The sequence below is a fragment of the Notechis scutatus genome, chromosome 2 (genome assembly GCF_049901735.1).
Source record: "Notechis scutatus isolate UNSWTSFEM ecotype Mainland chromosome 2, rNotScu1.2, whole genome shotgun sequence".
Classification (NCBI taxonomy): domain Eukaryota; kingdom Metazoa; phylum Chordata; class Lepidosauria; order Squamata; family Elapidae; genus Notechis; species Notechis scutatus.
In genome coordinates this window covers 148,261,652-148,287,742 of record NC_142010.1, presented here as the reverse complement: position 1 = coordinate 148,287,742, position 26,091 = coordinate 148,261,652, and the positions used below count along the sequence as shown (strand labels likewise).

The 26,091-nt window shown below is 38.1% G+C and overlaps 1 protein-coding gene across 9 annotated transcripts in view; it reads left to right on the top strand.

Annotated features, from left to right (window-relative positions):
* Nucleotides 1-21,548, top strand: part of GMIP (GEM interacting protein) — a 71,267-nt gene extending 49,719 nt beyond the window's left edge. For 3 of the 9 annotated variants that reach the window (XM_026673819.2, XM_087956572.1, XM_026673822.2), the window contains 12 exons: nt 427-564; nt 871-1,061; nt 4,809-4,933; nt 6,041-6,127; nt 7,998-8,090; nt 9,441-9,598; nt 10,568-10,756; nt 11,312-11,449; nt 13,609-13,787; nt 17,333-17,621; nt 18,744-18,852; nt 19,996-21,548. In XM_026673819.2, the coding sequence (XP_026529604.1) occupies nt 427-564; nt 871-1,061; nt 4,809-4,933; nt 6,041-6,127; nt 7,998-8,090; nt 9,441-9,598; nt 10,568-10,756; nt 11,312-11,449; nt 13,609-13,787; nt 17,333-17,621; nt 18,744-18,852; nt 19,996-20,393 (2,094 nt within the window). In that variant the 3' untranslated portion in view covers nt 20,394-21,548. The remainder of the gene's footprint in view (nt 1-426; nt 565-870; nt 1,062-4,808; nt 4,934-6,040; nt 6,128-7,997; nt 8,091-9,440; nt 9,599-10,567; nt 10,757-11,311; nt 11,450-13,608; nt 13,788-17,332; nt 17,622-18,743; nt 18,853-19,995) is intronic. The other 6 variants (XM_026673821.2, XM_087956573.1, XM_087956574.1 and 3 more) reach the window with 3 other exon arrangements.
* The last annotated feature ends 4,543 nt before the right edge of the window (nt 21,549-26,091 follow it).

Here is a 26,091-nt window from a genome sequence, read left to right as displayed (position 1 = left end):
GAACAAGCATTCTGATGATCATGAATAAGACTATCAGAATATAATGACAATGGAGACTAGTAACTAAGTCCTGGAAACAACTGAGGTGAATCATCAAGTCTTTGAAGAAATGGAGGACAGGAATGTTTAATGCCAGAGTGGATTAGTCCTATTGTAGTGTATTCTCTTTAGAAATAAGCCACAAAGTGCCCAAAAGTGCCACAAAAACTGCAAATTTTATTTTATGTTAGAATGAACTGAGCTGCACAAATGGTTTCAATTTATCCCTAAAATAAATTCTACAATATAGATGCTTCCTTATTTTGGGTGCATAACTAGCATTCCCATCAGTTCTTACTGACATCCCCACTGTGAAGTACTTCATCTATTGGTATAACCAAGTCAGCTTTCCCATTCCTTTCATTGATTTTTATTTCATGCACACAGGTTCAGGAATCAGAAGTCACATATAGAGGCTGTGTTTCTGAATCCAACAATCGTCGTCTCGAACTGAAAAAAGTCCGGGAGAGAATTATCTCTCACATTCGCAAGCTAATGTATCAAGGAGATGAAATGCTGGTGAGGGTAAGTTTGTGATTTATGATTAGATGTTTCTCTTGATTTCCTCCTTCACTTCCCAACTTCATTTTCCAAAGACAGGGTGAGAAATGGGAGGGTATGTTCTCACTTCTCTCACTTTAAACAGTTATTAAATAGGAGTGAACAGAATAGTCTATTTAAGTCAATTTAATGCACTCATAACTGAGACTGGTTGCATTTTCAAACTGTTACTACTGAAGGGTAAGTACGGAAATATTGTAATAGATTCTCCAAATTTCAACAATAATCCTAAATTCAAAGAAATGTATTCGTTTTGTATGTGTCCTTCAGGTGTCCTTGAGGATGTTCAAGCTCCAGCATGCTCAAGCAGAACGAATCCCTTTAGGGTACCAGAACTTGACTGAATTCTGCAAGCCCTACAAGATTGGTGAAAAATATCTGGAATTTATTCAAAAACTGCCAAAAAAAGAGCTTCCCATTGAGGTGTACAGATTTGAAGAATTTGTATCAACAGGGCAGAGGTAAGGAAGCATAGCCCTTTTTATTCTGTCCTCTGACCCACCCACCCATGGATATTCCCATCATCTTATTTTGATCAACATTTCTTATTACATGGCCCTGAAGATTTACAGCAATGGGAAAACATGTGTCTCTCCAGATGCTGATGAATTATACTGTAGCTCTCAGCAGTCCTAATCACCATAGCCAGTGGTGAAGAATACTAAAAATTACAGGTTCCACAACATCCGAGAGCTACAGGCTTCCCATCCCAAATGCCTACAGTTTTAGCATACGAAACATGCATATTGCAGGATTCTTTTGATGGTAATGTCTATCAGTGACTGGCATATTGAAAGATCAGATTAAGTGTTTTCAGCAGACAAGAGACAAAAAGATCTTCCAAGATTTTTTAGTTATAGCATCAATTCATTCTTGTACTTAACCTTTTTATACCTAGTCCTTTGATCAACATACACATTTTAAAAGAAGGTTCTTAAAGTCTTGATCATATATTCATGTGGTGATAATGTCATAATGGTTTGCCATTCCATCACACCCTTACACTATGCTGGATCCCACTGGTGAACTCAAGTGTACGACTGAAAACTGATGAACAAGGAATAATGGAAGGAAACTGAACAAGGAGAGATTCAACCTGGAAATATTTTCTGACAGAACAATCAACCAATGAAACAAAAGTTGCCTTCGGAAGCTGTGGGAACTTCATCACTGGAGGCTTTCAAAAGACTGGATGGCCATCTGTCAGAAATGGTGTAGGGTATCCCGCTTGAGTGGGGGGTTGGACTAGATGACCTACAAGGTCCCTTCCAACTCTTAATCTGTAAGTAAAAACTAATGTAAAGCTTCCATCTAAATAAGAACTACATTCTTTAAAAATGCTAGGTCACCAAGATGTGGCATCATTTCCAGCAGGGGGCAGAAAAGACATTTTAAATAATACCTAAAGACAAGGAATTGTGAACAGTATGCTGAGAAAGGAGGGAGAAAGAGAGAGAGAGAAGATCCTGAAGTTATAAATCTCTCCTCCAACCATCACAAAACAGAAAACAAGAGAATAACAAGCATTGAAGACAGAACAAGAAGTAATGGATGGAAACTAATCAGGGAGAGAACCAACTTATAACAACTTTCTTGACAGTAGAACTATTAATCAGTGGATTGATTTGCCTCTAGAAGTTGTGGGTGCTCAAATAATGGAGGTTTTTAAGAAGAGATTGAACACCCTGTTGTTTGGAATGTTATAATATTTCCTGCTTGAACAGGGGGTTGGACTAGAAGACCTCCAGTGCCCCTTCCAACTCTGTTATTCTGTTTGTCCTCCACAAGGAAGTCTCCAAAAAGACCTTTTGAAAATCAGAAGAGTCCAAATTTGTCCCACCTATTTCTAATGAACACTGGCCGGGACCGGGTTCAATTAGTCCATTGTGCCAAATATTCTTTTTCTTAACTGTGATTTTGGAAAGACCCACAACACTACAGAGTACACGTTTGATTTTTTTTTTCCCTGAGCAAATGTCCTATTTGAAGGATGAAACATCTCTCTGTGGGATTATCAAAGGCATAAATTATACTAAAGTTAAACCTGAAAGATAGATGTTTGATTTAAGCTCTCTGTGCTATATTGTATAATTTCAACTTCAGGTGTTTTTCTAGAGGGAAAATTATGTTTGTAGTAAAACAAATTATCTGGGCAAAGATAGCAAATTGGAGTAGCTATTGTCCTTTCAAAGAATCTGGGCAGAATTAGATGTTTGAAGGAAAGTTTGGTAGATGGAAATGTCACAGTTGTTGTGGGGGGCAGGAGAGAGGGAGAGAGTTTGTATAATTGGGCCCTGAAAAATGATTCATCAATAGATGAAATTATGGAATAAGGATGCAACTTTGGGGGGGGGGGGGATTGGGAAGAATTACCCACCTGTCTGTTTTTACCGGCCACAGGAAATGGCAGTGGAAGAATTGCATTTGAGCCTTTCCTCACCAGCATCCCTTGCTTTGACAAGGGAAAATACTACTGGAATAATGATGAATTGTTCTGACTTTGTTTGCTGTCCTCTGTGTTTTACAGTAGTGGAATCAGCAGAATAAAGTTACATAAATCACCCTCGGGATGAGAGAAGGCTAGCATTGTGGGAAAAGGGGATGACACTGGAGGTGCCAGGTTATTCAAGGGGCTTCGTAAATAACTTACAAAGAAAGTTCTTAATTAGTGCCAGCTTCAGTACTAGACAGGAAGGCCCAATCCCTAAGAAATGCTGTCCCAGTAATAAAACCTTGAAGGGGAAAAAAGCTTTCTTCCCAGATTATCTGTCTCCTAAGCCATCATGATTCCAGCGCAATTCTTTGAAGGATCAAAATCATGTAACATTAAAAATGACTATAAATTCTTAACATAACCATGCGCACTATACTAGGGATTCTCAAGTTTTAGGATGCCACGACACAGTGAATTTGTATAACACCTATAGATAAAAACAATTTATTCATCTGGGACAAAAATAGATTTGCCACTTAATTTGAAGCATTGAGGTTTTGAAGCATTGCATTTTAATTTACATATCAAATGACAGATTTTTAAATCTATTTCATTGGAAATAAACAAATCAACAACCCCCCTCACATATTCCCCTCAATAAAATTTACAACCATCATTTTAATGAAAAAGGTTTTGGGCTTGTTTACTTTTGCATAATTCCTGACATCTGGGGTTAATTTACAGATATGCACATTCATTCCATCTGAAAGGAAGGAGAGAAAGATCGCTTTTTACTGTAAATTAACTTATCTTGAAAGACTGCAGTACGCAAATCTCTTGCAGGCTGTAAGTTATTTTTAGTGCTCTCTTCTGGTGCAGCCCCATTGAGATAACTATCACAGAACCATCTTCTTTCTCAAACCACCACTCCCTTCCCCTCCATATAATTCCCCTGGCAGAGTGGGCATTAAGTCACACAGTCAAAGCTGTTCATAGTAGCCTCATGTGCTCTAGGCATGATTACTCCTCCTTTGTAAATGTATTGTGTTTAAAATAAAACAAGCACAAAGAACATTTGGGCTTCATCTTCATCTGCCATTTTGCATCGAACTAGTAAGGCTGCTGAGGGAGGACGAGGCTTCCTTCCTTTCATGAATATAATCTATATATTGACAATTGATTATTGATTTATTATGAGGTATCAGGACAGTTTTGACAACTAGCAACCACATACATAGACCTTCTCCAGGATGCCAATAGAAAGAGACAAATCAATTTGATGAAGGAAAATTCACTTTTTACTGCCTCTAACTATTCTGTGTAATATGAAGTTTCTGATTTTGTTGAATGTTGTTCTAAACAAAATGATTAGTGATTATGGAACACCATATATTGAAGTGTGAGAAAGAAAAATATTCACTTTTAAAGCAAAGATTGGCATGCTTAAAGAAAAAAAAAATGTATGAAGCAAATACTGGGTCCAAATGAGGAATTTAACATAGAATTTTTGTATCTTACTGCACTTCGAATGTCCAGTTGCCTCTTGAAAAATGAACTTAGAATATTTCTCAGCTTTTTGCTGAGTTTTTAATCTAATTCGGGGGGTAGCATTAACTATTACTGTTAACACAAGTGTGTACTAGGCTGTGAGAATGTTCTTTAAGACAACCATCATTTGTGAAACTTTTTTGGAACCAAATGTCTACTAATAAGCAATTACCTGTAACTGTTTTCTGGGGAAATTATAGTAGTTGATGGGCCTTTGCTTTTTCAGGTCACCCTCTTCCGGTAGAAGAAAAAACATTGCACCTTGTTCTCGAATTTATTCATCAGCTGCTGACCTAAGCAACTCATCAGAAGAAACTTCTGGAAAGCCATCTTCCTCAAGCAGTGAGCAAAGTACAGTCAATTCCATTACAATACACTTCTACCTTCTTCTTTGGGATCATCTTATAATCCTTGCCATGGTCTGGCTAGATCAGGATATGGGGTCTAGATCTGGTTACAAAAAATTACTTCCCTAGAGGTAGTCCTCAACTTACAACAGTTCATTTGTGAACTGGCACTAAAAAAAGTGGCATGATTGTTTTCCATACTTACAACCATTGTGGTATCCCCACAGTCATGTGATCAAAATTCAGACGCTCGGCAACTGACGCATATTTAGGACAGTTACAAGGTCTCAGGGTCATGTCATAGCCTATTGCCACTTTCTGACAAGCAAAGTCAATGGGGAAGCCAGATTCTCTTAACAACCGTGTTACTAACTTAACAACTGCAGTGATTCATTTAACAACTATGGCAAGAAAGGTCGTAAAATGGGGCTAAACTCGCTTAACCAATGTCTTACTTTGCAACATAAATTTGGGTCTCAATTGTGGTCATAAGTCAAAGACTACCTGTACTTGAATGATGTGCCGTCAAGTCATTGTTGACTCCTAATAACCACATATATTTCTCAATAATGGTCTCTTCCTTTATCAGGTCTCCTAATGGTGCACCCATCACCACTGCAACTAAGTCTATCCACCTTGTTGAAGGGCATTCTCTTCTTCTCTTTCCTTCCATCCTTCCCAGCACTGAGTCTTCTCTGGAGAACTAGACCTTTGAATAATCTGTCCAAAGTAGATGAATTTGAGCCTGGTCATTTGTGCTTGGAATGAGAACTCTAGTGATCACTCCAAGCACAGGAGGCAGGATTAAAGATTTTTTTAAAAAAATTGGGGGTATCTTTGCCGCCATCCGTGATTGGATTTTTTGCCGTTTAGGACTGTAACTTAAATTGAGTGGAAAGTGAAAAAGGAAAAAGGCAAGCACATCTCAACAAAAGAAAGCTCCATACAACTTCTTCAGTAACTGAGGCAAATGTTATTCTTTTGCTCGAATCAGATAACTCCTGTATTGTTAAAGGCGTCTCCATTTTCCAGAAGCCAATATTTTGCCACTTCTCATATGTTATGAGAAGGCGTTAGTTTTATAGAAGACTATCTTTTTTTCTATTGCCAGGTGCCAACCAATCTTTCTACAGTGACACAGAGAGCTTGGGAGGGAGCACTGAATGCCAATGCTTGGATTCCCCCACATCTAGCCCAGGTGAGAAGAAGTTCCCTTTTTTGCCTAGAACATTAAGTAAGTTCATAAAGAAGAGATGGGAGATGGAAGCTATAATAAAGTAGTAGCTGAAATCTTTATAAATTACAGTTGACACTGCAAACAGGCTGTGGCATTCTTTCCTAATATATAGCCTTATTTTTCCCTCAGAGACTGCTTTTTAAAAGATTGGACATTTTGAAGAAAGAAACTGTCTTTTAAATAAACATATAAATCCTGGATTTTTTTTAATTTTAATTTTTTTATTTTAAATTGCAACTTGGTTTCTCTATTAAAGCTGACAAAAATCACTACAAAAGAATTTAAAAAAATTATAGTGGCAGCGTCATTTTAAATGTCCTGAGATCATGAAATTAATACGAAAGAATACATCAGTTCTGTATTGGGAGCCCTTTGAATGATCTGGGGACACATGACACACTTCTTGTTGCAGCTAGATGAATTGTTTACCTAATCAGAAAACCAGAGGGTGGGGGGAGAGATTTCCTAAAGTGAAAGAGAAAAGAAGAAACCAGAAACTGTACCTGAGCTCTGGTTTCACTTCTGCAAAACTAATAACGGCTGAATTTGTGCATTGTACTGAGTCAGAGATCAGAATTATGAACTTTTGTGGGAATGTTGCTGCACCAATGGCTTCCTACAAAGTCACTAGAAGAGTTTATGATGTCACAGAAAGTGGCAAAGCTGGGGTTTTTTTCAACCTGCTTGTGAGGATTTTATACCACTGGAATTGAAACCCTGCTCCAGTTTCCACTTTAGTGAGTCCTCTTATCCTCTCAGATGGTCCGAGATGCTGCTACCAAATTTTGGAAATGTAATGCCAGAGTGTTGGACAAGGGCTGTGAGTGAGTTATTAGGCAGCTGTATCCACGCAGCCATAATGTGGTTTGTTCAATTAAGACTTTATGAAATTGTGTATTAGGTGTCATTATGTATCGTGATTGTTATGATGGCAATCATGATTATTATGAGTATGCTTCTCTGATGTGTGAACTCAGCCATAGCCTATGTCTAATCAAATCACAGATGTAAGTCTTATTATCAAGTGCTAAAACAAAATATGTAGATTGCAGCAAATTAAATTACAATAAACTTGGCATTCCTAATGTGATAAGTAGTAGGGTGCCTGTAGAAAAGTCCTGATCTTTTAAAAATAATGTTTTAATTAAAAAAGAAAAATTAGAAACCGACCAACTACAAAACAAAGGGGCAGCCTTTGCATCATCTTTATTATCAGAGTTATATGGAAGTTCCTCATGGCCCCCTGTGTGAACATTTTCAAAAAATAAAAATGTTCAAGGGGCTCGTGCTTGCTTGAAAATGTGCCTATCTATCCAAATAAAACAAGTATAGCTTCAGAGGTATAGAAATTTAAGGTGGGACAGGAAGTTTCCAAACCAGTTTGGTTATTTATTTATTTTTAATGGCTGCTCTTAGCCATTGTGGTGGTGCTGCAGAATCCCCACTCCCATGAGAAACCATGTACAATAAATGTTTTAAAATTTCAGACCTGCCTAGCAACTCTGGAAGGCTGGGGCTCAGGCAATAGTCGGTCCTTATTCTTTTCAAACTTATTTTTTAAAATGGCAGCCAGTTTAAAGAGTTGAACATGTCTGAATTGATTTGATAGTTAAAATGGCATGTCTCCATAGTTTGGAAATTCTTGAGTTGCATTATATTGACAATGAAAACAAATATTTCATGAATGCTAGCTTTAGAAAAGTACATTATGTTTTTTCACATAACAAAATAATTTTTCAGAACTCAGTATGCAGTCAAATTGAACTGTTTGCAGTTATTTTAAGCAGCTTCTATGATTATTTGAAAGAAAGATTATTTATTTCATATTTAGGCCACAAGAAGTTGCTGAAAGCTTCATCCACTGGGACTGTATCGTCTTCAGAAGACTGTGAAGACAAAGATTTGATACGAGCCTATGACAATGGTGAGAAGCAAAAGAATTCTATGGTTTAACAGAATAAGAAGAAAACCAGAACTCTTCATAGCCTGGGAAAGGAAACAGAGATGAGTAAAGGACTATAGTTAAAAAGCTCCACAACTTATAAATGGATACTCGATATTTTCTTGGTTTTTAATGAAAACATGCCAAGGATTCTTCATGTTGGGGTTCCAACTTTACACAATTCTACTACACATGAATGTTTTTAATTACCAGTAACACTACTTTGAGCTTTCCATTGTCCCTCTTTTAAAGACTTACAGCTTTTTGAAATCAACTGCCTCAAACTTTCCTGTCAAAGTACCTCTGGAATTTTATTCCCCTAGAAGACCTTCCTTTTTTTTAATCACTCTTCTTCCTGTGGTCAGGCTATGCTAGATGTTTCTCTCTTGTCCGCTCTGACCTTTCAACTTTCAGATCTTCTTTTTTTCCTTTGGGAAAAATGGGCATTAACCATTATTGACTTCATACTCTGATATTATACTCTGATATCAACTGTCATCCAAAGTGTAGTGCTTGACCTTTTATTTCCTCTAGCCAGAATTTCTAATCAATCATAATATATCGTCGTCTAAGAACCAGTGAGGAAAGGTTTCCTCCCGCATCTATTGCTGCCTATCTTTTTTTTTCCTGGGGTTCCCCAATCCAATATGAAAGTAATTGCAAATCTTCTACTAAACAAATTAATTACTACTGTTGCTTGACAAGTTTTCAATTGTATGATTTTTTCACACTGCATTTGGAGATTGCTCTTGTGAACATTGTAAGATGTAACACTTCTCTGCCATATCTAATATTTTATTTTATCCACTGGGAGATTCAGCCATGAACAACCCCTCCCCTTTGGGATACTGAATTATTGAAGGAATATTTTTCCTCGGAGTATGCTACATTTTTAGATCACAAAATAGGAAAGTTGGAGTGGTCAGGGTCTGCACTTTAACATTTGAACTAATAAGTACAAAATGAAATGACTCACATCACATATTTGATCGTGGACAGGATTTCTCTTATTTAGTAGTGGGGGGTGAGTTATTTTAATTAGATTTACCGGTAATCTGTTTTAATATTATGTTGAGCCTATTTGCAATTTACCTTATTGTTTTGTGTAGTTCCTTGTTCAAAACCAGGCTCATGATTTTGAAACTCCTCCTACTTTGAGTTTGGGGCATACCTTCAATATCTCCATATTCATTTTTTACCATGGGGCGGGGTGTTTGTTTGTTTGTTTGTTTGTTTTGGTATCTGTATGTTGCTTTTCAGCAAATATTCATTGTTCTTGAGGTGGAAATGATCACATCTAATAGAAAATAATAGACCTCATCCTCTTTTCAGATCTAAATGATGTTGTTGAAAATGGCTTGTCTCAGTGTCAGTTTAAAAAAATAATCCTGTCAAGTGCTGCTCAGACTCATCGGCTGAGAAAACTGAGGGGCCCTTCAAAATGCAGAGAGTGTGAGAACTTCATGGTCAATGGTATTGAATGTGAAGAAGTAAGTGAACATAAAGGGAACCACGTTGCTTTAAAAAATGGCCAAACAGCCTCCCACTTTCAGTGCAACGAATGACAAAAACATTGGTAATTAAAAAGGTGGGAAAGTAATTTAAGCTTCAATGGCATATTTATATATATAGAGGTATACATCTAAATCTGTTAAATTAATTTAATATCCTACTGTGAGATGGGATCCACTAGGCATGACATCATATCCTCAGCCCATATTAACCTTCTAGTGGTTAAGTATCTTTCAGTGGGACTTGACTGCTGATTTGGAAATGTAAGAATAATAGGCATAGGAAAGATTCAGTATGTGTTCTGACTTGTAATGTGCCAGGTGGGTCCAGTAATAAAAGATGCCAGTCCCATTCCAATTGGGATCAGGTCTGGATCATGGTTTGTCATTTGTTCATTTCTGGCCTTATGACAAGCATCTCTGCAGATCCAGTGTTTAAGCTGTGGTCATTCAAGATGATTGCACAGATTGTCAAGAGTAGTAAATAATCTGTGAGAATCTTCTTTTCTGTAAGATACAATACTTTTTGAAATAGTTATGTTATTGAAGAATAGTAAGAGCTGAAAGGACCTGAAGCTTTGGTTTCAGTCAGTATGTTCCTAAATGACATAATCTGAATTAGTTAACATATCTTTGGTCCATTATGAAAAACAGGCAACTAGGCTAGAATTTTGAAGAGGTCCAACTTTTATTCTTTCTTTCTGTGTTCATTGAAAGTACTAAAAACTCAGCAGACCTTAAGCATTGATTTGAATTTTTGATCCACCCCTTCAGATATCTAAGTTCAGTACTGGGAGGAATAGACTTCAGGTTTCTATACAGTAAAGCAAGAAAATGTGTTATGTAAGTGCACAAAACGGAGGCCTGTTACAAAAGCTCAAAATATTGTCGTTTAAGAAATAGCTATTTGTTAAGACTGATCCAATACTGTGGGGTTTTTTTTCACAGTGCCTGTTAACCTGCCATAAAAAATGTCTGGAGACCCTTCTCATCAATTGTGGTCATCAAAAACTGCCAGCCCGGGCATCACTATTTGGAATTGACTTCAGCGATGTGCCAAGGGATTTCCCAGAGGAGGTGCCATTTATTGTGATGAAATGTACATCAGAGATAGAAACTCGTGCCTTGGGAGTGCAGGTAACTCATTCTTCTATGCATACAACAGTTGCATTCCACATTTTATTCCTGTTTTAAGGTAAGAGCAGGAACAAAATTTCCATTCCCATTCCTAATACCAAGACGGAATTAACAGTCACCTATGCATTCTTTATATTAGTCCATTTCTGTGGAAGCATAAATTTCTTCAAAAATGAGAATGGCAAGCTGTTTAACAGGCTGGGAGCAAATGTGTCTGACTACACCTTTGTCTGCATATAAATAAGAATTTTACATATATTGTAATTACATGTATTGTTAATGTTACATGCTGGTTTTTCATCCTGCTGTTAGCTCTGAATTTCAGATTGAACAAGATGTATCTCCAGGTTTCTGAGCTGGCAGAAGTATATTTTCTATACTGAATTAACCAGAGTTTGGTGTTCTAGCATTTCAGTCTCTCTCCTCCACCTGCACCTCCGTTGTATTTCTGAATCAGATCGCTCTTCCGGTTGTCATTTGGACACCTATGTTTATGTGTTGTTCATCGAATTGGCTTCCCCTGATTTGGTCTCTCATTGCCTCTCCTCAATGCAGGGAATATACCGCATTAGTGGGGCAAAAGCACGCATGGAGAGATTGTGCCAAGCCTTTGAGAATGGACGAAGGTTGGTGGAGCTGTCAGAACACTCACCCCATGACATCACTGGAGTCCTTAAACATTTCCTTAAGGAGGTAAGGAATAAAGCCAGAGAGCACCCTAAGCACCCCGTTTCCCTACAGCGGAAAGTAATTTTCTGAGATGTGTATCTTTAGCTGTGGGAGTTTGCAAGGTACATTTTTCCAGGCACACACTGATATTAAAAGACAGCTCACAATTATTCCTTCCCTTATAATAAACAACTTGCATTGCCCCCAGCTTTCACAATCTGAGGGACTCATATATGCTGGTCTATAGCTAATTTGATTGACTGATTGATTGACTCATAGATATCATATAAATTGCATTTTGCCTACTACTTTCCAGGTGTCCTCTTCCATTTTTGCATTGTCCTTGGTTTTTTAAAAGTACAATCTCTTCTGTGGTTTGCATCAGAGAAGGATCTTCATTGGCAACTACTTACTATTTTTTTACTTCCATCCCCATTTTACAAGACATTTTCAAAAATAAGGTTCTGATCTTGGCCTCCAGAGAACAAAGACCATTCACTGTGCCATACAATGACGGCTTAGGTTTTGCTCCTTGGTGTTCTCTTCAGCAGACTAAACATACTCTGTTCCTTTAACCATTTTGGATAGGACTTGGTTTCTTATCATTTTGGTATCCATTCTCTGAACTCATTCCATGTGGACCTGGCTAAGGCAGTGGGACAATAACCTCCTGTGTCATAGTGGGATTCAAAATTTTTTTTACTACCGGTTCTGTGGGCGTGGCTTGGTGGGCGTGGCAGAGGAAGGATACTGTAAAATCTCCAGTCAGAGGTGATATTTGCCGATTCTCTGAACTACTCAAAATTTCCACTACCGGTTCTCCCAAACTAGTCAGAACCTGCTGAATACCACCTCTGCTCCTGTGATCTGGACTTGTTCATACATTTATCTATATAGCTGTCCATTTATATTGACTGTTTCCCAGTATGATTTGATTGCTTATTGTACCCTGTGACTATCATTAAGTGTCATACCTTATGATTCTTGATTCTTAACAAATGTATCTTTTCTTTTATGTACACTGAGAGTATTCCTGTGTGTCCAATCACACTTGGCCAATAAAGAATTCTATTCTATTCTGACTGTACAAATCTGGGCAGTCAACAAAAATATATCCTCAAATTTGATTCAGCTTTTTAGCAGCTGTATCATACTGTTGTTTCATGTTCTACTGGTGATTTACTAGAACATTCAGTTTCTTCTGACATGTACAGGTAGTCCTCAATTTACAACAGTTTGTTTGGTGACTGTTCAAAGTTACAACGTTGCTAAAAATATAACATGACCGTTTTTCACAGTTATGACCTTTGCAGCATCCCTATGCTCACGTGATCAAAATTCAGATGTTTGGCAACTGGTTCATATTTATGACGGTTGCAGTGTCCTGGGGTCATGTGATCCCCTTTTGTGACCTTCTGACAAGCAAAAGTCAAGGGGGAAGACAGATTCACTTAACAACCAGGTTAATAATTTATTAACTGCAGTGATTCGCTTAACAACTGTGTCAAGAAAAGTTGTAAAATGGGGCTAAACTCACTTAACAAATTTTTCACTTAACAATATAACTGTTGGGCTCAATTGTGGTTGTAAGTCAAGGATTACCTGTAGTATTGTCAAATTAAGTCTCCCCTTTTTTATTCTTATATATTTCATTTCTTCTCCCCTCATGCAGACTTTACATTTCTCCCTGTTAATTTTCATTATATTTATTTCAGCCCACTGTTAAATTTCATTGTGTTTATTTCAGCTCAGTTATGCTGTAACCTGTCTTGAAGGTTTTTTTTTTATTTTTTCATTTCTTTTTAAAAGTTAGCTCCTTTTGTGCGTGTGCATAACAGGGGCTCTGAGTTCATAAAGGAAAGATGTAAAATTCTAGAATTTTTTGAAATGCACAGAATTCCATTGCTGCATAGAAGATAGCTCATGGTATATGGACACATCTCCCTTCAGGGGGATCATTAAAATTCAACAGCTCAGTTTATCTTACATTCTCAACATTTGAACTCTTGTTTTGAAATATATGTGTTATGTTAGAACACTGAACACTGGGATAGAACTATTCTCTGAAACTGAGATAACATGGCAGGATCCAGTAATATTTGTGATCAAATTTAAACCCAAGGAGTCTGAACCAGTAAAATATTATGATGCATATTTTGCATTTTTTTTTTTTTTGGCTACAGCTTTCCAGCCCTGTGCTTCCATTTAAACTTTATGAAGATTTCATGGCTTTCTCAAGAAATTTGCAGAAAAGTGGGGATAATTCTGAGACAGATCCCATCAAGGCCACCAAGGATTTGCTGAGCAAATTACCAGCAACAAATTATAATACTATAAGGCACCTTATTGCTCATCTTTACAGGTAATGAAAGAAATAGTGCTGAATATGCAGCTTTTGTCTTGTAGGACAAATTAGCTCTGTTAAATTTATCTGATCTGGGTATCATTTTTATTGCCAACAAATCGACTGTAACTATAATCAGTGAATTCAAATCATATCCTTTTAAAAAGTGGATGGAAGTTAAGAGTATGGGGCAGTGACTTGGAACAGAGCAAAAAACATTCAGTGGCACACAAGTATATGGAATTACATGAATGTAAAAGTATGAAAAAGGACACTTGGTAGAATGATGAGATGAAAGAGATTAAGAGTGAAAACAATGTATATATGAACACGAATGCTGCAGAATGTAAGAATAAGAGAAAGACCTCTTATAGAAAGTATTTAAACTCTTTTACAAGAATAGGAATGCATGATCTCATTCTCAACCTGTAATTGGCCCACTACAAAGGCAATTTTCACATCATCTTTTATTGTAGTGGTATTGCCTCCTCCTCTTCAATTATTGCACCAAGCCCTTTGTTCTTGGCTGCTGGGCTATCCGCCTCCTTTTGAAGGGACTTTGCTGTCATAAATGGCTGAAACACTGCATCTTCGTCCTGCCTGTTTCCCCTTTAGTTGGAGTCATAGGAAGAATGATAAAAATATCATGTTTCCTTTCTCTCCCCCCCCTCAACTGGTCCACAGCTGGGTATGCTGAATGGGAAGATTCTGAATACAAAGAGAAACCAACTAAGGGGCTGATAAAAATGTCTATCAATGAAAACCCTCAGGCCCACCCAAAGAAAGAAAACGCCCAGTGGTTGTTTTCCTAGCATAGGTGAGAAGAGTAAAGAATCTATCAATCAGGGCTGGACAGGAGCATCTGCACAGCATCATTTCCAAAACTGAAGAAATGAAAAACAATGTCTTAAGTCAATTTCATTTTTAGCTGGTTTCTGCACAGGAGACAAGTAGCTTAAAGCAAACAGAGCAAGGAAGGGTTAAAAGTAGAGGAGGAACTCAAAATGAAATACTTTTGACAGAAACATAAAGTTGTTTTGGAAGTGGATAATAACAACTTAAGAAGAAGCCTCTAGCATGGTGAATGGAGTTAAGCATAAAAACAATGGAATTATTTTCAATGAAATTGAAAGCAGAATTTTTTAGAGATTTAATAATACATTGCTGGAAAGAAGGATAATGATATGTCATCGGGTGGGACTGCAATAAATACTATGTTAGTGTCCAGACCAAAAAATAGAAAGGAAAGTCATAAATATTTTGAGAATAATGAAAATAATAAAGCAGCAAGTATTTTTTCTTTAAATGTTTTTATCCCACATTTTATAAAGAACTCAAGGGAATGGGCATAACTAATATTCCTCCCTCCTCCTATTTTCCAAAACAACCCAGTGAGATGAGGTGGGTTGAGAGAGAAGGATTGGTCCAAAATCAGCCAGCCAACTTTCAGTTCTAAGGTGGAACTAGAACTCACAGTCTCCTGGTTTCTAGCCTGGTGCCCTAACTACTAGACCAAACTGGCTATCTAGGTTTAGATAATATATTTGAGATATATTAAAATATTAATGTAATTTGTTTACACTGTGCAAACTGTATGAAGGCTGCGTCTGTGCCTAACAACTGTAAGAATATTATACTGTAATTCCCTTGTAAAAAAAAGTAAAATTAGCAAACAGGTTTACTTGCATAAATGGAATGCTTTCTTTGGGAAGAAAGCCTTCAGAAATGGGACAGTAGATGTCAAGGAAGAGAGTCTTCCCGTAGGTTGATATTTTCCGGTGTATGAGTTTTCTTCTCAGGCTGACAATGGATTTGGAATTCACAAAGGAGGAAGGATGCTGATTACTTGGATATATTTTATCTATGTGCATGTTCTGGAACGTTCTGCCTCCTGTGCCAATTTGCCACTGCAGAAGAGGAGAAGATGGGAGAGTGTATGAAGTGTTACCAATGACAATAAAGATGGCACTAGGCTTGTCTTTGGGACAGAAGGCTTTGAAAGTGGGAAGCTTCAACCCATGACGGATCCCTGACAATCTTTTGAAAGAAGCATTTTTTTTCTGGAAGGTGCAGAATCAAGAAAGCAGAGGGAAAAGTTAGAAGGCATTTTCCTTTCCGGCTGCATATGCTGTCCCTATCCAGCCCAAAACAACCAATAGCTGCAAGAAGATAATGCACATTATATTGTGTGCAGCCAGCAATTTGCCTATCTTGCTGCAAAGGTGGAATCAAAGGACTATTTTCAGGGTTAGACAGAAATCTCAGGAGTGAGAGGAAAACACAGTGATGTTTCTGTGTGTGCAAGAGCTTTGAATTACAGGGCCATCCACCCATCTTTGAGTCTTCAGAAAACTAAATTAGCATGAAATTTGCAGTCCCTCTTGCCAGTCCATATCTGCCTCTCTCATCTCTGCTCCCAGTTGTCTATGGAGATTCTCAGTCATCCAGGTCATGGTTGTCCCAAAGGTGTTTTTTCAAGAGGCAACTGAACTTTGTTTTACTTTGAAGAAGTTTCGCTTCTCAACCAAGAAGCTTCCTCAGCTCTGAAGAAGCTTCTTGGATGAGAAGTGAAAATTCTTCAAAGTAAACAAGAATGTCCAGTTGCCTCTTGAAAGAGCACCTTTGGGTCTGCTCCTAGTTATTGTCGGTCACCTAATTTTCTTCTAAAGTGACAAAACCTAACAGGTTTTTGACATCTCAAGACTGCCCTTGCACAGAGTTGGAATATGGAGGAAGATGTTACAGTACAGTTAAAAATGATATGATCATCCAGGACAAGGTGAAGACCACATCAAAACATGATCTTTTCTGAGGATATGTTTCTGGCATGGTTAGGTAAAAGAGAAGGGCCCAGTCATAATTGAAAACAAAACAAAAATATTTTTTGTTATTTTGGATGTATTACAGCAGAGGTGGAAATTAATGGATTTAACGTCCCAGTGCAGACAACAGCATGGGAACACAGAATTGATTCTGGAGCCACCCAAAAATCATTGTGAAAGTTCTCATAGTCTGGTATAAACTCCTGGTATGAAGAAGAAGTTAGTAAAATAGAGGATGGGATTACTGAAATTCAGTACATAGCAAAAACCAGTAGGAAAGAAGAGATTCACAAACTGTATTGTCTGCACACTGATAGGTTGAAGTGAGTTGTTCCTTATTTATTATATAGGGAAAACATTCTTCCTTCAAGATGACAATTTGCAGAGATACTGCATTGGTTGACGTTTGTGTTGCTACATTTTATTTCTGATCATTTCTGCACCTGCACAATTATTGATGTACGATTATAAAATGGGAAATAGTTAATGTGTATGTAAAGAGGTGTGTGTGTGTGTGTGTGTACGTGTATATGTATGTATGCGTATATGTATGTATGTGTACATACATACAGACCTGACACACACTTTGGGATAGGATTTCTGGTAAGTGACTGGCATGGCAACTGCAATATCAGCTGGAAACACAGTTCAGAATCTACACGCCATTATGTTCTCCATTCATGAAAAACTATTGTGCTCAAACTTTCCAACCTTTTCCAACCCTGTATTTTTCTTTTCAAGGGTGGCTGAAAGATATCAGGAGAACAAGATGTCCCCCAACAACCTGGGCATCATCTTTGGCCCTACTCTAATCCGCCCTCCCTGTAATAATGATGTGTCCATGTCATGCCTGGTGGATTCAGGATACCAATCCCAGCTGGTTGAATTTCTTATCCTGAACTATGAAAAGATATTTGGGATGGATGATCTGCCTTCAGCTGGACTTTGTGACTGTGAAAGCTCTTTGAAACAGGCAAATACTAATGAAGTTCTTTCAAGCAATCAGAGACTTTCCAATGCATCTTCTGAGGTAGGAATCAGGGATGGCCTGGCCTTAAGTGAAACAAATGAGCCTCTTTGAGCAATAGACTGAGATCAATGGAAGATTGGATTCAAGCTACCCAACCTTGAGTGGCTATGGGCTTTTAGTCCTCTGGGTCCAGATGATACTTCATCTGACTCTGGCCGGGTTGCATTCCCCCAGATTGAGCTGGTGTACAATTTAGGGTCCTCCTGGACTCATAGCTCCTGCTCTTTGCCCAGATTGGCCCAGTATGCCAACTGCACCCCTTTCTGGACCAGAAGATCTCGCACATGGTTGCCCATCCCTTGGCCATCTCCTGTTTGAATTACTGCAATGTGCTCCTAATGGGACTGCCCTTCAAGACCACCTGGAAACTTCAACTGGTCCAGAACGCAACAGTACGCATGGTAATGGGTGCCTCTGGGTTTGCACATGTAACACCTCTGTTGCTTGAGCTGCATTGACTTCCAGTTTCTTTCCAGGAGTAATTCACCTTTCAAGTCTATACAACATAGAGCCACATTACTGGGACCGCCTTTCCCTAAGGACATTAACCCATTTATATTATATTTATATTCCAAAGAGACTATAAAAGGCAGTATAATTTAAGAATAATAATAATCAGCTGTTAATTGTTATTAGCAGTGGTAATATCATAGTTAGAGGAGATAAAGGGAACCTATATAGGAATTGCACTTCATTTTACCCAGACAATAATCCTGTAATCTAGGTTGGAGTAAGAATGAGTTTCCATGGCTAAGTCACTGATCTAACCCCATAACCATTACACCAAATATAGATTCTCGGTATTAGCAGAACTAAAATGTCGAGTGGGTATTCTGCCATTTTTGCTTTCTCAAAATACATCTTTATTTTAATATTTCAAGGTACCATTAAAATTATCAAAATGGAAATAAAAATTTGAAATGCAATGGATGTTTCTCTTTAGAAAACTTGTAACAGTAAATTTTTCTTCAAAAAGTAGCAGAGATTTTACTTTAGAAAATAAAAATGTCTAATATCACCCTACCAATCTCACACACAGTTTTATTGGTACAGTTAGGGTAAAATTGGTGGAGAAACTCAGTTCAACAGATAATGTACATAGCAATATTTTTTTCCAAACAGAGCTCTGCCTCCAAGCTATGTTTTGGTGAAGATGATTGTGGAAGTGAAGACAGTTCCTTCACTGAGGTCAAGCGGAAAGAGAGCATGGAGCAAACTGTCAACCCCGTAGGTAATTTTTCTTCTATAGCAAATGATTTTTTTAAAAGAATATAAAGTCTGTGCTGTTGAGAAAACTCCATTCTACCCCAAATGATTAATTATCTAAAATATCATCTTCTTCAGAATGAGAAACAGCAGCATAAGGCAGTTCTGAAATTCTAATTAATTATGCCATCTAAACTGAGTTAATTAGGATGACATTGTCTTCCCCAGTGCAAGAGAGTTTTGAAAAGTGATAGCATTCTCCTAAAGGATGCACAGCACAAAATATCTTAATGCTGAAATTTATAAAGGTTTAAACTATGTTCTATGAATATCACGTATAGGTACAAAATGGAAAATGATCATATTTGCATATCCGATTGCAAAGCTGACTTGCTTTAATTTAAAACAATTCTATGTAGGCAAGGCCAATGATCTTCATATTTCCTCCCAATTACAGCCCCCCAAATTCTTTGTAGGAGAAGAACAGGTGGAGCTAGGAGGCAGAGTTAAGTGCATCATCAGTTTAGAATCCTTGTGTTCCCATGAGAGATCGAAGTCCAATCCCTCCTGAATTCTGTTGATCTTTATCTGGTGACAATTTAGCTGACCAGATTCTTGTGTATCGACTTGAATAAATCATCTATGCTGCATTTTTTCTAATAGTCCTGATTCTTTGTAACTGAGATTCTTTGAAGTAAAACCATGGCATGTTTTCCTGAACTGTTTGATTAACTATTATGCAAAAGAGGATGCTGAGGATGGAACTTTTGGGCGGGTTCAGCTGGTTTCTTATGTTTTAGGATAGTAAATAGTATTAAATGTTATGAGTCTGAAATGCAGATACATTAATAAAAAATAAAATGTCTATAAAACATAGATGATTGATGGATTTGGTCCTCTTATGATATACCTATAACAGAGTTTGGGGCATATGCCAAAAAAAAAAAAACTGCTGCCCTGATTGTAAGAAATCTGTGTTATCTTATAGCAGTCAAAATGTGTGGAGGGTAGACAACAAAGTGCTTCCTCAAAGAATCCAGCTAATCTTTCATTGCTTTTAGAAAAACAGCACGTGCTTTTAAACTCATGGTCTGCTGGATGATACATGGAACAGATTGCCTTTCCTCGTTCTTTATCAGATTCTTTTTTTTTTTTTCTTCTCATTCAGAACTGAACAGGACAAATGACACAGAACTGCAAGACTTTATACTTGATCCAGAAGTTACTCTCAATCCGCAGTCCAGGGGGCGCTTCAACCGGATGCCAGTGAAACATCCTCGCACCGTCATCCCCAAAGTTTCCAGTCTGCCCCTGCTGGCTGCTGTTCTGTCTAATTCAGAGGCAGTCATTAACCGGTTGGAGACAAGTCCAAGTAGACGCAGTGCCTCACCTGATACCTCTGGAAAGCGTAAACATTTTGAGATCACGCGAGAAACTGCTAGGATTGTCTCCAAGCTGCAGCCTCAAAATGGAACAGAAGATTATTATCAAGCTCAGCTTGGGGCAGCTCTCCAGGAAAAAATTTTGGATGCACTGGTGGAAAACAAGACTGAATCCAGGAGCTAAAATATTGCTTGAGAAATGAACTAGACAAAAGACTAGAATCCCAGTTTTTGCAGATATTCTGAAATGCATACATCACAAAACATCAGGGCTCTCTAGTGCAGGGGCCTCCAAACTTAGCAACTTTAAGACTTGTGAACTTCAACTCTCAGAATTCCTCAGTCAGCTTTGAAGTCCACAAGTCTTAAAGTTGCCAAAGTTGGAGACCCCTGCTCTAGTGTATTTGGAGAACAAATAAACCAACCCTGGCTAAGTTGAGGAGGAATGAAGTATTTATATGATTGTTTCCGAAGAAAGGGGTGAACTAGAACTGAGCCACTGAGATACTAGAAACTGTAAACCCCGTGAAGCAAACATTCAGACAGCGACTATTACTGCAAAGGCACTGTGGAGAAGCAAAACATTCCCAGGGGAAAGTGATAGGAATTTTGCAGAAATGGACAGAGCCTTGGAAATAACTGATATAACTGTTCCCAGTGGCCCTATTTGTACAATATGTTAATACATGGTATGAGCGTTCAAGATGGTTCAGGGTTATGTTTGACAAGGATAATGTGACTGTGTTGTGAAACCACATGATGGAAGATATGATCAGATTACTATCAGAAAAATGGCATATATCCAGAAAGTTTAAAGTTATCAAAATGACTACTAAAGAAAGTTAAATTCTATGTAAATTGTGCATCTCCACCCCCTCTTCGAAATGTTGTAGTGCTATTTCTCTGGCTTCTGAGCAACAACATGTTTAGGCATTATCAACCCTGGAAATGTACTTGTTTTTTAAAATGAAATTTATTTTTGGGAAGCTGAGTTCTGTATTAATTGTATGTATCTGCACTTTTTATTATCAGTTGGTAAAGAATAGTCTAAAAATAGTATTGATTAAAATGTGTAGTGGTTCTCTACTGAGAACTGCTAATATTAGGAGGAAAGCATGAATGAGTGTATATACGGAGGCAATGTATATTTCTTGTAGAGAATCCCTGGATAAGGAAATGGGGCAGGGCAGGTAGATGGTTGATATGACATTGCTGGAATATTTTCTTATGAACATGTTTACACCTATAAAGTTCTCTTTGTGTAGAGTTGCCAGCTGGACATTAGGCATGAATTTTTACAAGCAACTTCCCACTATATATATATATTTCTTAAATTCCATCAACCATCTCTCTTCACTTTTTGTATAACAAAATCGGTTGAACATGATTGAGTTCACACAGTGCATTAAATACTCTGGTGTGTTTTAATCTTGATTTGATTAGGAAGCTGTAATGCTTGGTTTACACATGATGCTAAAATCATGGTTTACAAACCACAAAGTGTGTTTATACATAATGAGTTTACAACATAATGTGTTTACAACACTATATGAAAATTGTAAAAGAAAGAGTTGGTAAGAGGACAGATTGGAGAAGCCATGGCAGCCTCAGTTCCCATATCAATAACAGATGTGTGCCTGATCATTATGGGGAATCTGCCACTAATTGAAACTTCTGATTCTATGTATATGCACTGAAATATGTGTGCGCCTGTATAATTTTGCTGGCAAACTTTTCTTACAGAGATGCTCAAATGCCCCATTCATAGAATTTGCCCTGCAGCAGTGATGTCTTGCTCTGATGAACTAGTGGGTTTTGAAGCCCGTTAATAGTTCCAGGAATCAATTTTCTCTTGTGACCACCCAGTAGCAACTATTCTAAATAATATTTTGCAGGCAAATGTATATCAATGCATGCCAATTAACACAAGTTCAGAATGTGTGCGAGTTGTCGGGAAACCATGTATTCGTTTTTGCAAATGAAGGGGGAACCACCTGATTATCAATTCAGGGAGTATTGGGAAAAAATGCATGCAGAATAGGTCATCCTCAACCTACACCAAAATGGAGCCTGTCCATTACGGTTGCAAGTGCTGATAGTCATTAAGCAAGATGGCCCTGCTTAATGACCCCCTGCTCACTGTTCTCCTTGATGCAGTTGTTTTTAACAAGTGGGTCATTAAGCAGAGGATAGGGTGCCTCAGGTCGGAGAGGCCCTGGGAATGCAAGCCCAGGCACAACTGGCCTGGCCTCCAAAGGGTTCCCTCCCACCTACAGAGATACTCTGGTCTCCACTTCCCTGTTTTCCTCCTGCCAGGTCCCTTCAGGCCTTTCCATTTCCCCATTGGGCCCCCAGAAGGCTCCTCCACCCTCTCCCCAGTTGTGTATGTACCTATTGAAGGTCTCTGCAGCTCTGGTGGTTTCCTCAGTGCTGTGCAGACTGCCTTGGGGAAGTAGAGCAGAGCAGTCCGTCCTTTCTTCCAGAAGCTGATGCCATTTTGGGGTTAAGGCCAAGGAATAGTGGCCATGCTGAAAATAGCAGTCACTTTTGCTGCCTTAAAGTAGCTTACACAGCACCGAAAAAAACTCTGGACCTTTCCAGTGCTGTGCAGATTGCGTTAGGGAAGCAGAATGCAGCAATTCATTCCCGGGCCCTGTGGCTGCCTCGTAGAAGCGGCTGCCATTTCAGCATCACAAGGAATTCTGGGCATGCTGAAAATGGCAGCAACTTCCAGGAGGCAGCCAGATAGCTCAGGGATGAATGGGCTGCCCTCCGTGCTGAACATGAGGTTTGGAGATCTTGAAAAGGCAAGTGTGTGATGGGTGACAGGTGAGTAGGATGCAGGCCTGTGGGGCACCAGCAGGGAAGGAGGGGAGGAAGCTGCTGCAGCATCCGTGCAGTGAGGTGTAAGGGCAAATGACTGTAGGGATGCTATAGCAACAGTAATTTCAAAAAGGGATAGTAAGTCCCTGGGGGAGGTGTCTGTCATGACTTTCAACCATCACTAAATGACCAGTCATTAAGTAAAATGGTGAAGAGTCAATCTGAGGTTTCTTTATCAGGCACAAAGACTAATCAATTATGCAGAGTCAAGGAAAATGGACATTTGCCACTTTATTTCTGAATTTTGGATACAGAAATTTCAAAACAGCAATACAATGATTGGCTACAAATTTCTTATCATCATTAAAATAGCACATCTACAAGTAATGGTGTTCAGGTTGGAATAGCACGTGCACAGGTGATGCTGTTCAACTATTTTTAGCATGACCTCTACTATTAGACCCCTGTCTGTCTCCCAGTCCAACCTAATAAATATCACATTGCCTTACTTTTCCAGCAAAGGGTCTTCTTGCAACAAGCTTCTAGCTACTGTTCTAACTGCATCCTGCAGAGCTAAATATAATTTCTTGCTTTGGTTTAGCAAAGCTTTTTGCAGCTTTCTCTTTTATGCTTCTGTGCAAACACAGTACAGTGAAGTGAGAGCAGTGTGGAAAGAAAAACAGGCTTCTGTAAAATGGGTACTTTTAAAGATGAAGTTTAAAAAGATGACATTTTAAAATATGATGTTTGAGATCCCAGAGATGAAGTTTTGGCTTTCACTCCCCAATTTTTGATGCTTTTGAGACACTTCAATAAGTATCGAATCTCATTAATGAGTTAATAGGGAAATTTCATCCTAGGAGTATTCTATCATTCTTGTATCCTCTCTGACTTTTCACTCCAGTAAGAGTGCCGCTTCCATTTTGTCTTGGCCCCAAATGGGGCACATCTCAGCAAAGCTGTGGCACTGCAGGAACTTACCACAGGTTGGCCTTGGATGCAACAACAGACAATGAGTGTCATAGTTATGAAGAATAAAATAAAACTAACATTTTCAACTATTCAAAATTGGATAACCAAGAGTAAGACTTTCTCATAAGGTATGGAAGAGTGAACTTGGCCAGTTCAGAGTTGGAGGCTTGATCATTAGCTGGACATTCCAATTGATCCTAGGTGTATGGTTGATCTGAGTCAAGCTTTGGTTGGTTATAGCAAGAAAACAAGTACTACAATTTTAGTTTGAGATGGATCTGAGTAGCCTGGTCCAAGTAATTGTGTCATTTGGGGAGGGAGGCACTTGGATTACTTCTTAGGAGAAAAGTTCTGTTTAACAAACAATTGTCTAGGAGTATGACTGTGGAGAAAACTTCATCAGTGGTGGCTTGCTTTCTTGACTTGTGAGAGTATGAGGAAATTTTTTCTTCTCGAGGTACTCATTTAAACCAACGGTCTTCAAACTTGGCAAGTTTAAGACTTATGGACTTCAACTCTCAGAATTCCTGAGTTAACATGCCTGGAGGAGAAATTCTGGGAGTTGAAGTCCACAAGTCTTAAAGCTGTCAAGTTTGAAGACCCCTGATTTAAATAGAATCTTTAGGCTTTCAAGTGGTTCTGCCTTTCACATGGATGACTTTTTTTTAGGGGTGGAACTCTTTTTTTTTCATATGTATGATGCACTTAAGGCTTGACTCTAAAGAACTAGAGAGAGATAAAGGTCAGGAAAGGCTGGGAAGGTCTTTTCTACTTCAATTGAAAAGATTCATCATTCCAGGAATTTAGAACTCAGTTCTGTGTGGATGAACAGGTTGCTACTGGCTGGTGTTATTAGACATCTCTGGAAGGAGACAGCTGCAACAAGTATTGCTCCTTCTAGTTGAGGACAATAGGCATATTTTGCACCGTAAGGTATGGCTTCTCACAAAAAAATCTCAAAGGGATCTCTCCCAGTCTTTTGCTTAGAGTGGCTTTACATGCAATTGGGCAATTAGCTGTGTCTGCAAGTAAGCTAAGTAGAGTTCTTGAGCTATTTCAGTTAAGTGATGTTTTTAATGGGTTCTTTAGCTCTTTCTACTTGACTGCAAAAACAGGTAACAAAACAAAATCAATTTTGACTTTATTCTTAAAACTTACACAATCTTAGCTACAAAATGTGAGTTGTTATTATATTTGATTTTAGGTTGCAAAATTCCATATTTAGAAACAATTTCCTTAAGTAGGACTTTTATTACCTATTTTGTTGTGTCTCTTAAGGTATGTTCCTTTAAATGAACAATAACCGTTCCTTTTCTCAGTGTTACTCTAACATGTTTATTCCATCATCATTCAGTTGCTTTTCTGTTCAACATATATAACTACACATGACTGGACTAACTGGGGAGAGGTCTTAAAGGGACAGGGCACGAGCTACTCAAATACTATTTAATTTACAGGTAGCCTCTCCTCTCACAGACTGGAGTTGGTTCTGACAGGAAAAGCTTTTTCTTATCCTGAACAGGTATTAACTAGAAGCAACATATTTAGCTTTTTGTTGTTTGTTTGTTTTCTTGGCAGTTTCATAAAATCAATTTGTCAAAAATCACTAGGTTCCTTCCCCTCCTTTGGATGGGCTTTGAGTAGAGACTTTTTATTGACTTTAGGGTTGTTCTGTCAGGCAACACAGTCTTTTTCTCTTGCATTTCTCACTGACTATCCTGTGATTTGGTGCCTTCCTATTATTCAAGTGTCTCCCTTTTTAGTTCTTTTTGCCATTGATAAATCTTCTTGTTACATGTTTTACAATATTTCACAGCAACGTCTTTAGGAAGGAGTGCAACTTTAAAAAGACTAGAAATTTATCATAGATGTTCTATCTCTGAGGTTTGGGCTATGATCAGTTTCTACTTGAAGTCTGGGCAAATGTCAATTTTTTTCTGCTATCAATTTAAAAGCATTTGGTCTTTTACAGACACCACATTGATTTTCTCTTGGATTTTTTCATTCTTATTATAAATTTTAATTTGTTTTCTTAAAATTACATATACAATCTATTCCCCATTTCTTCAGCAATGCCTTCTTTCTCC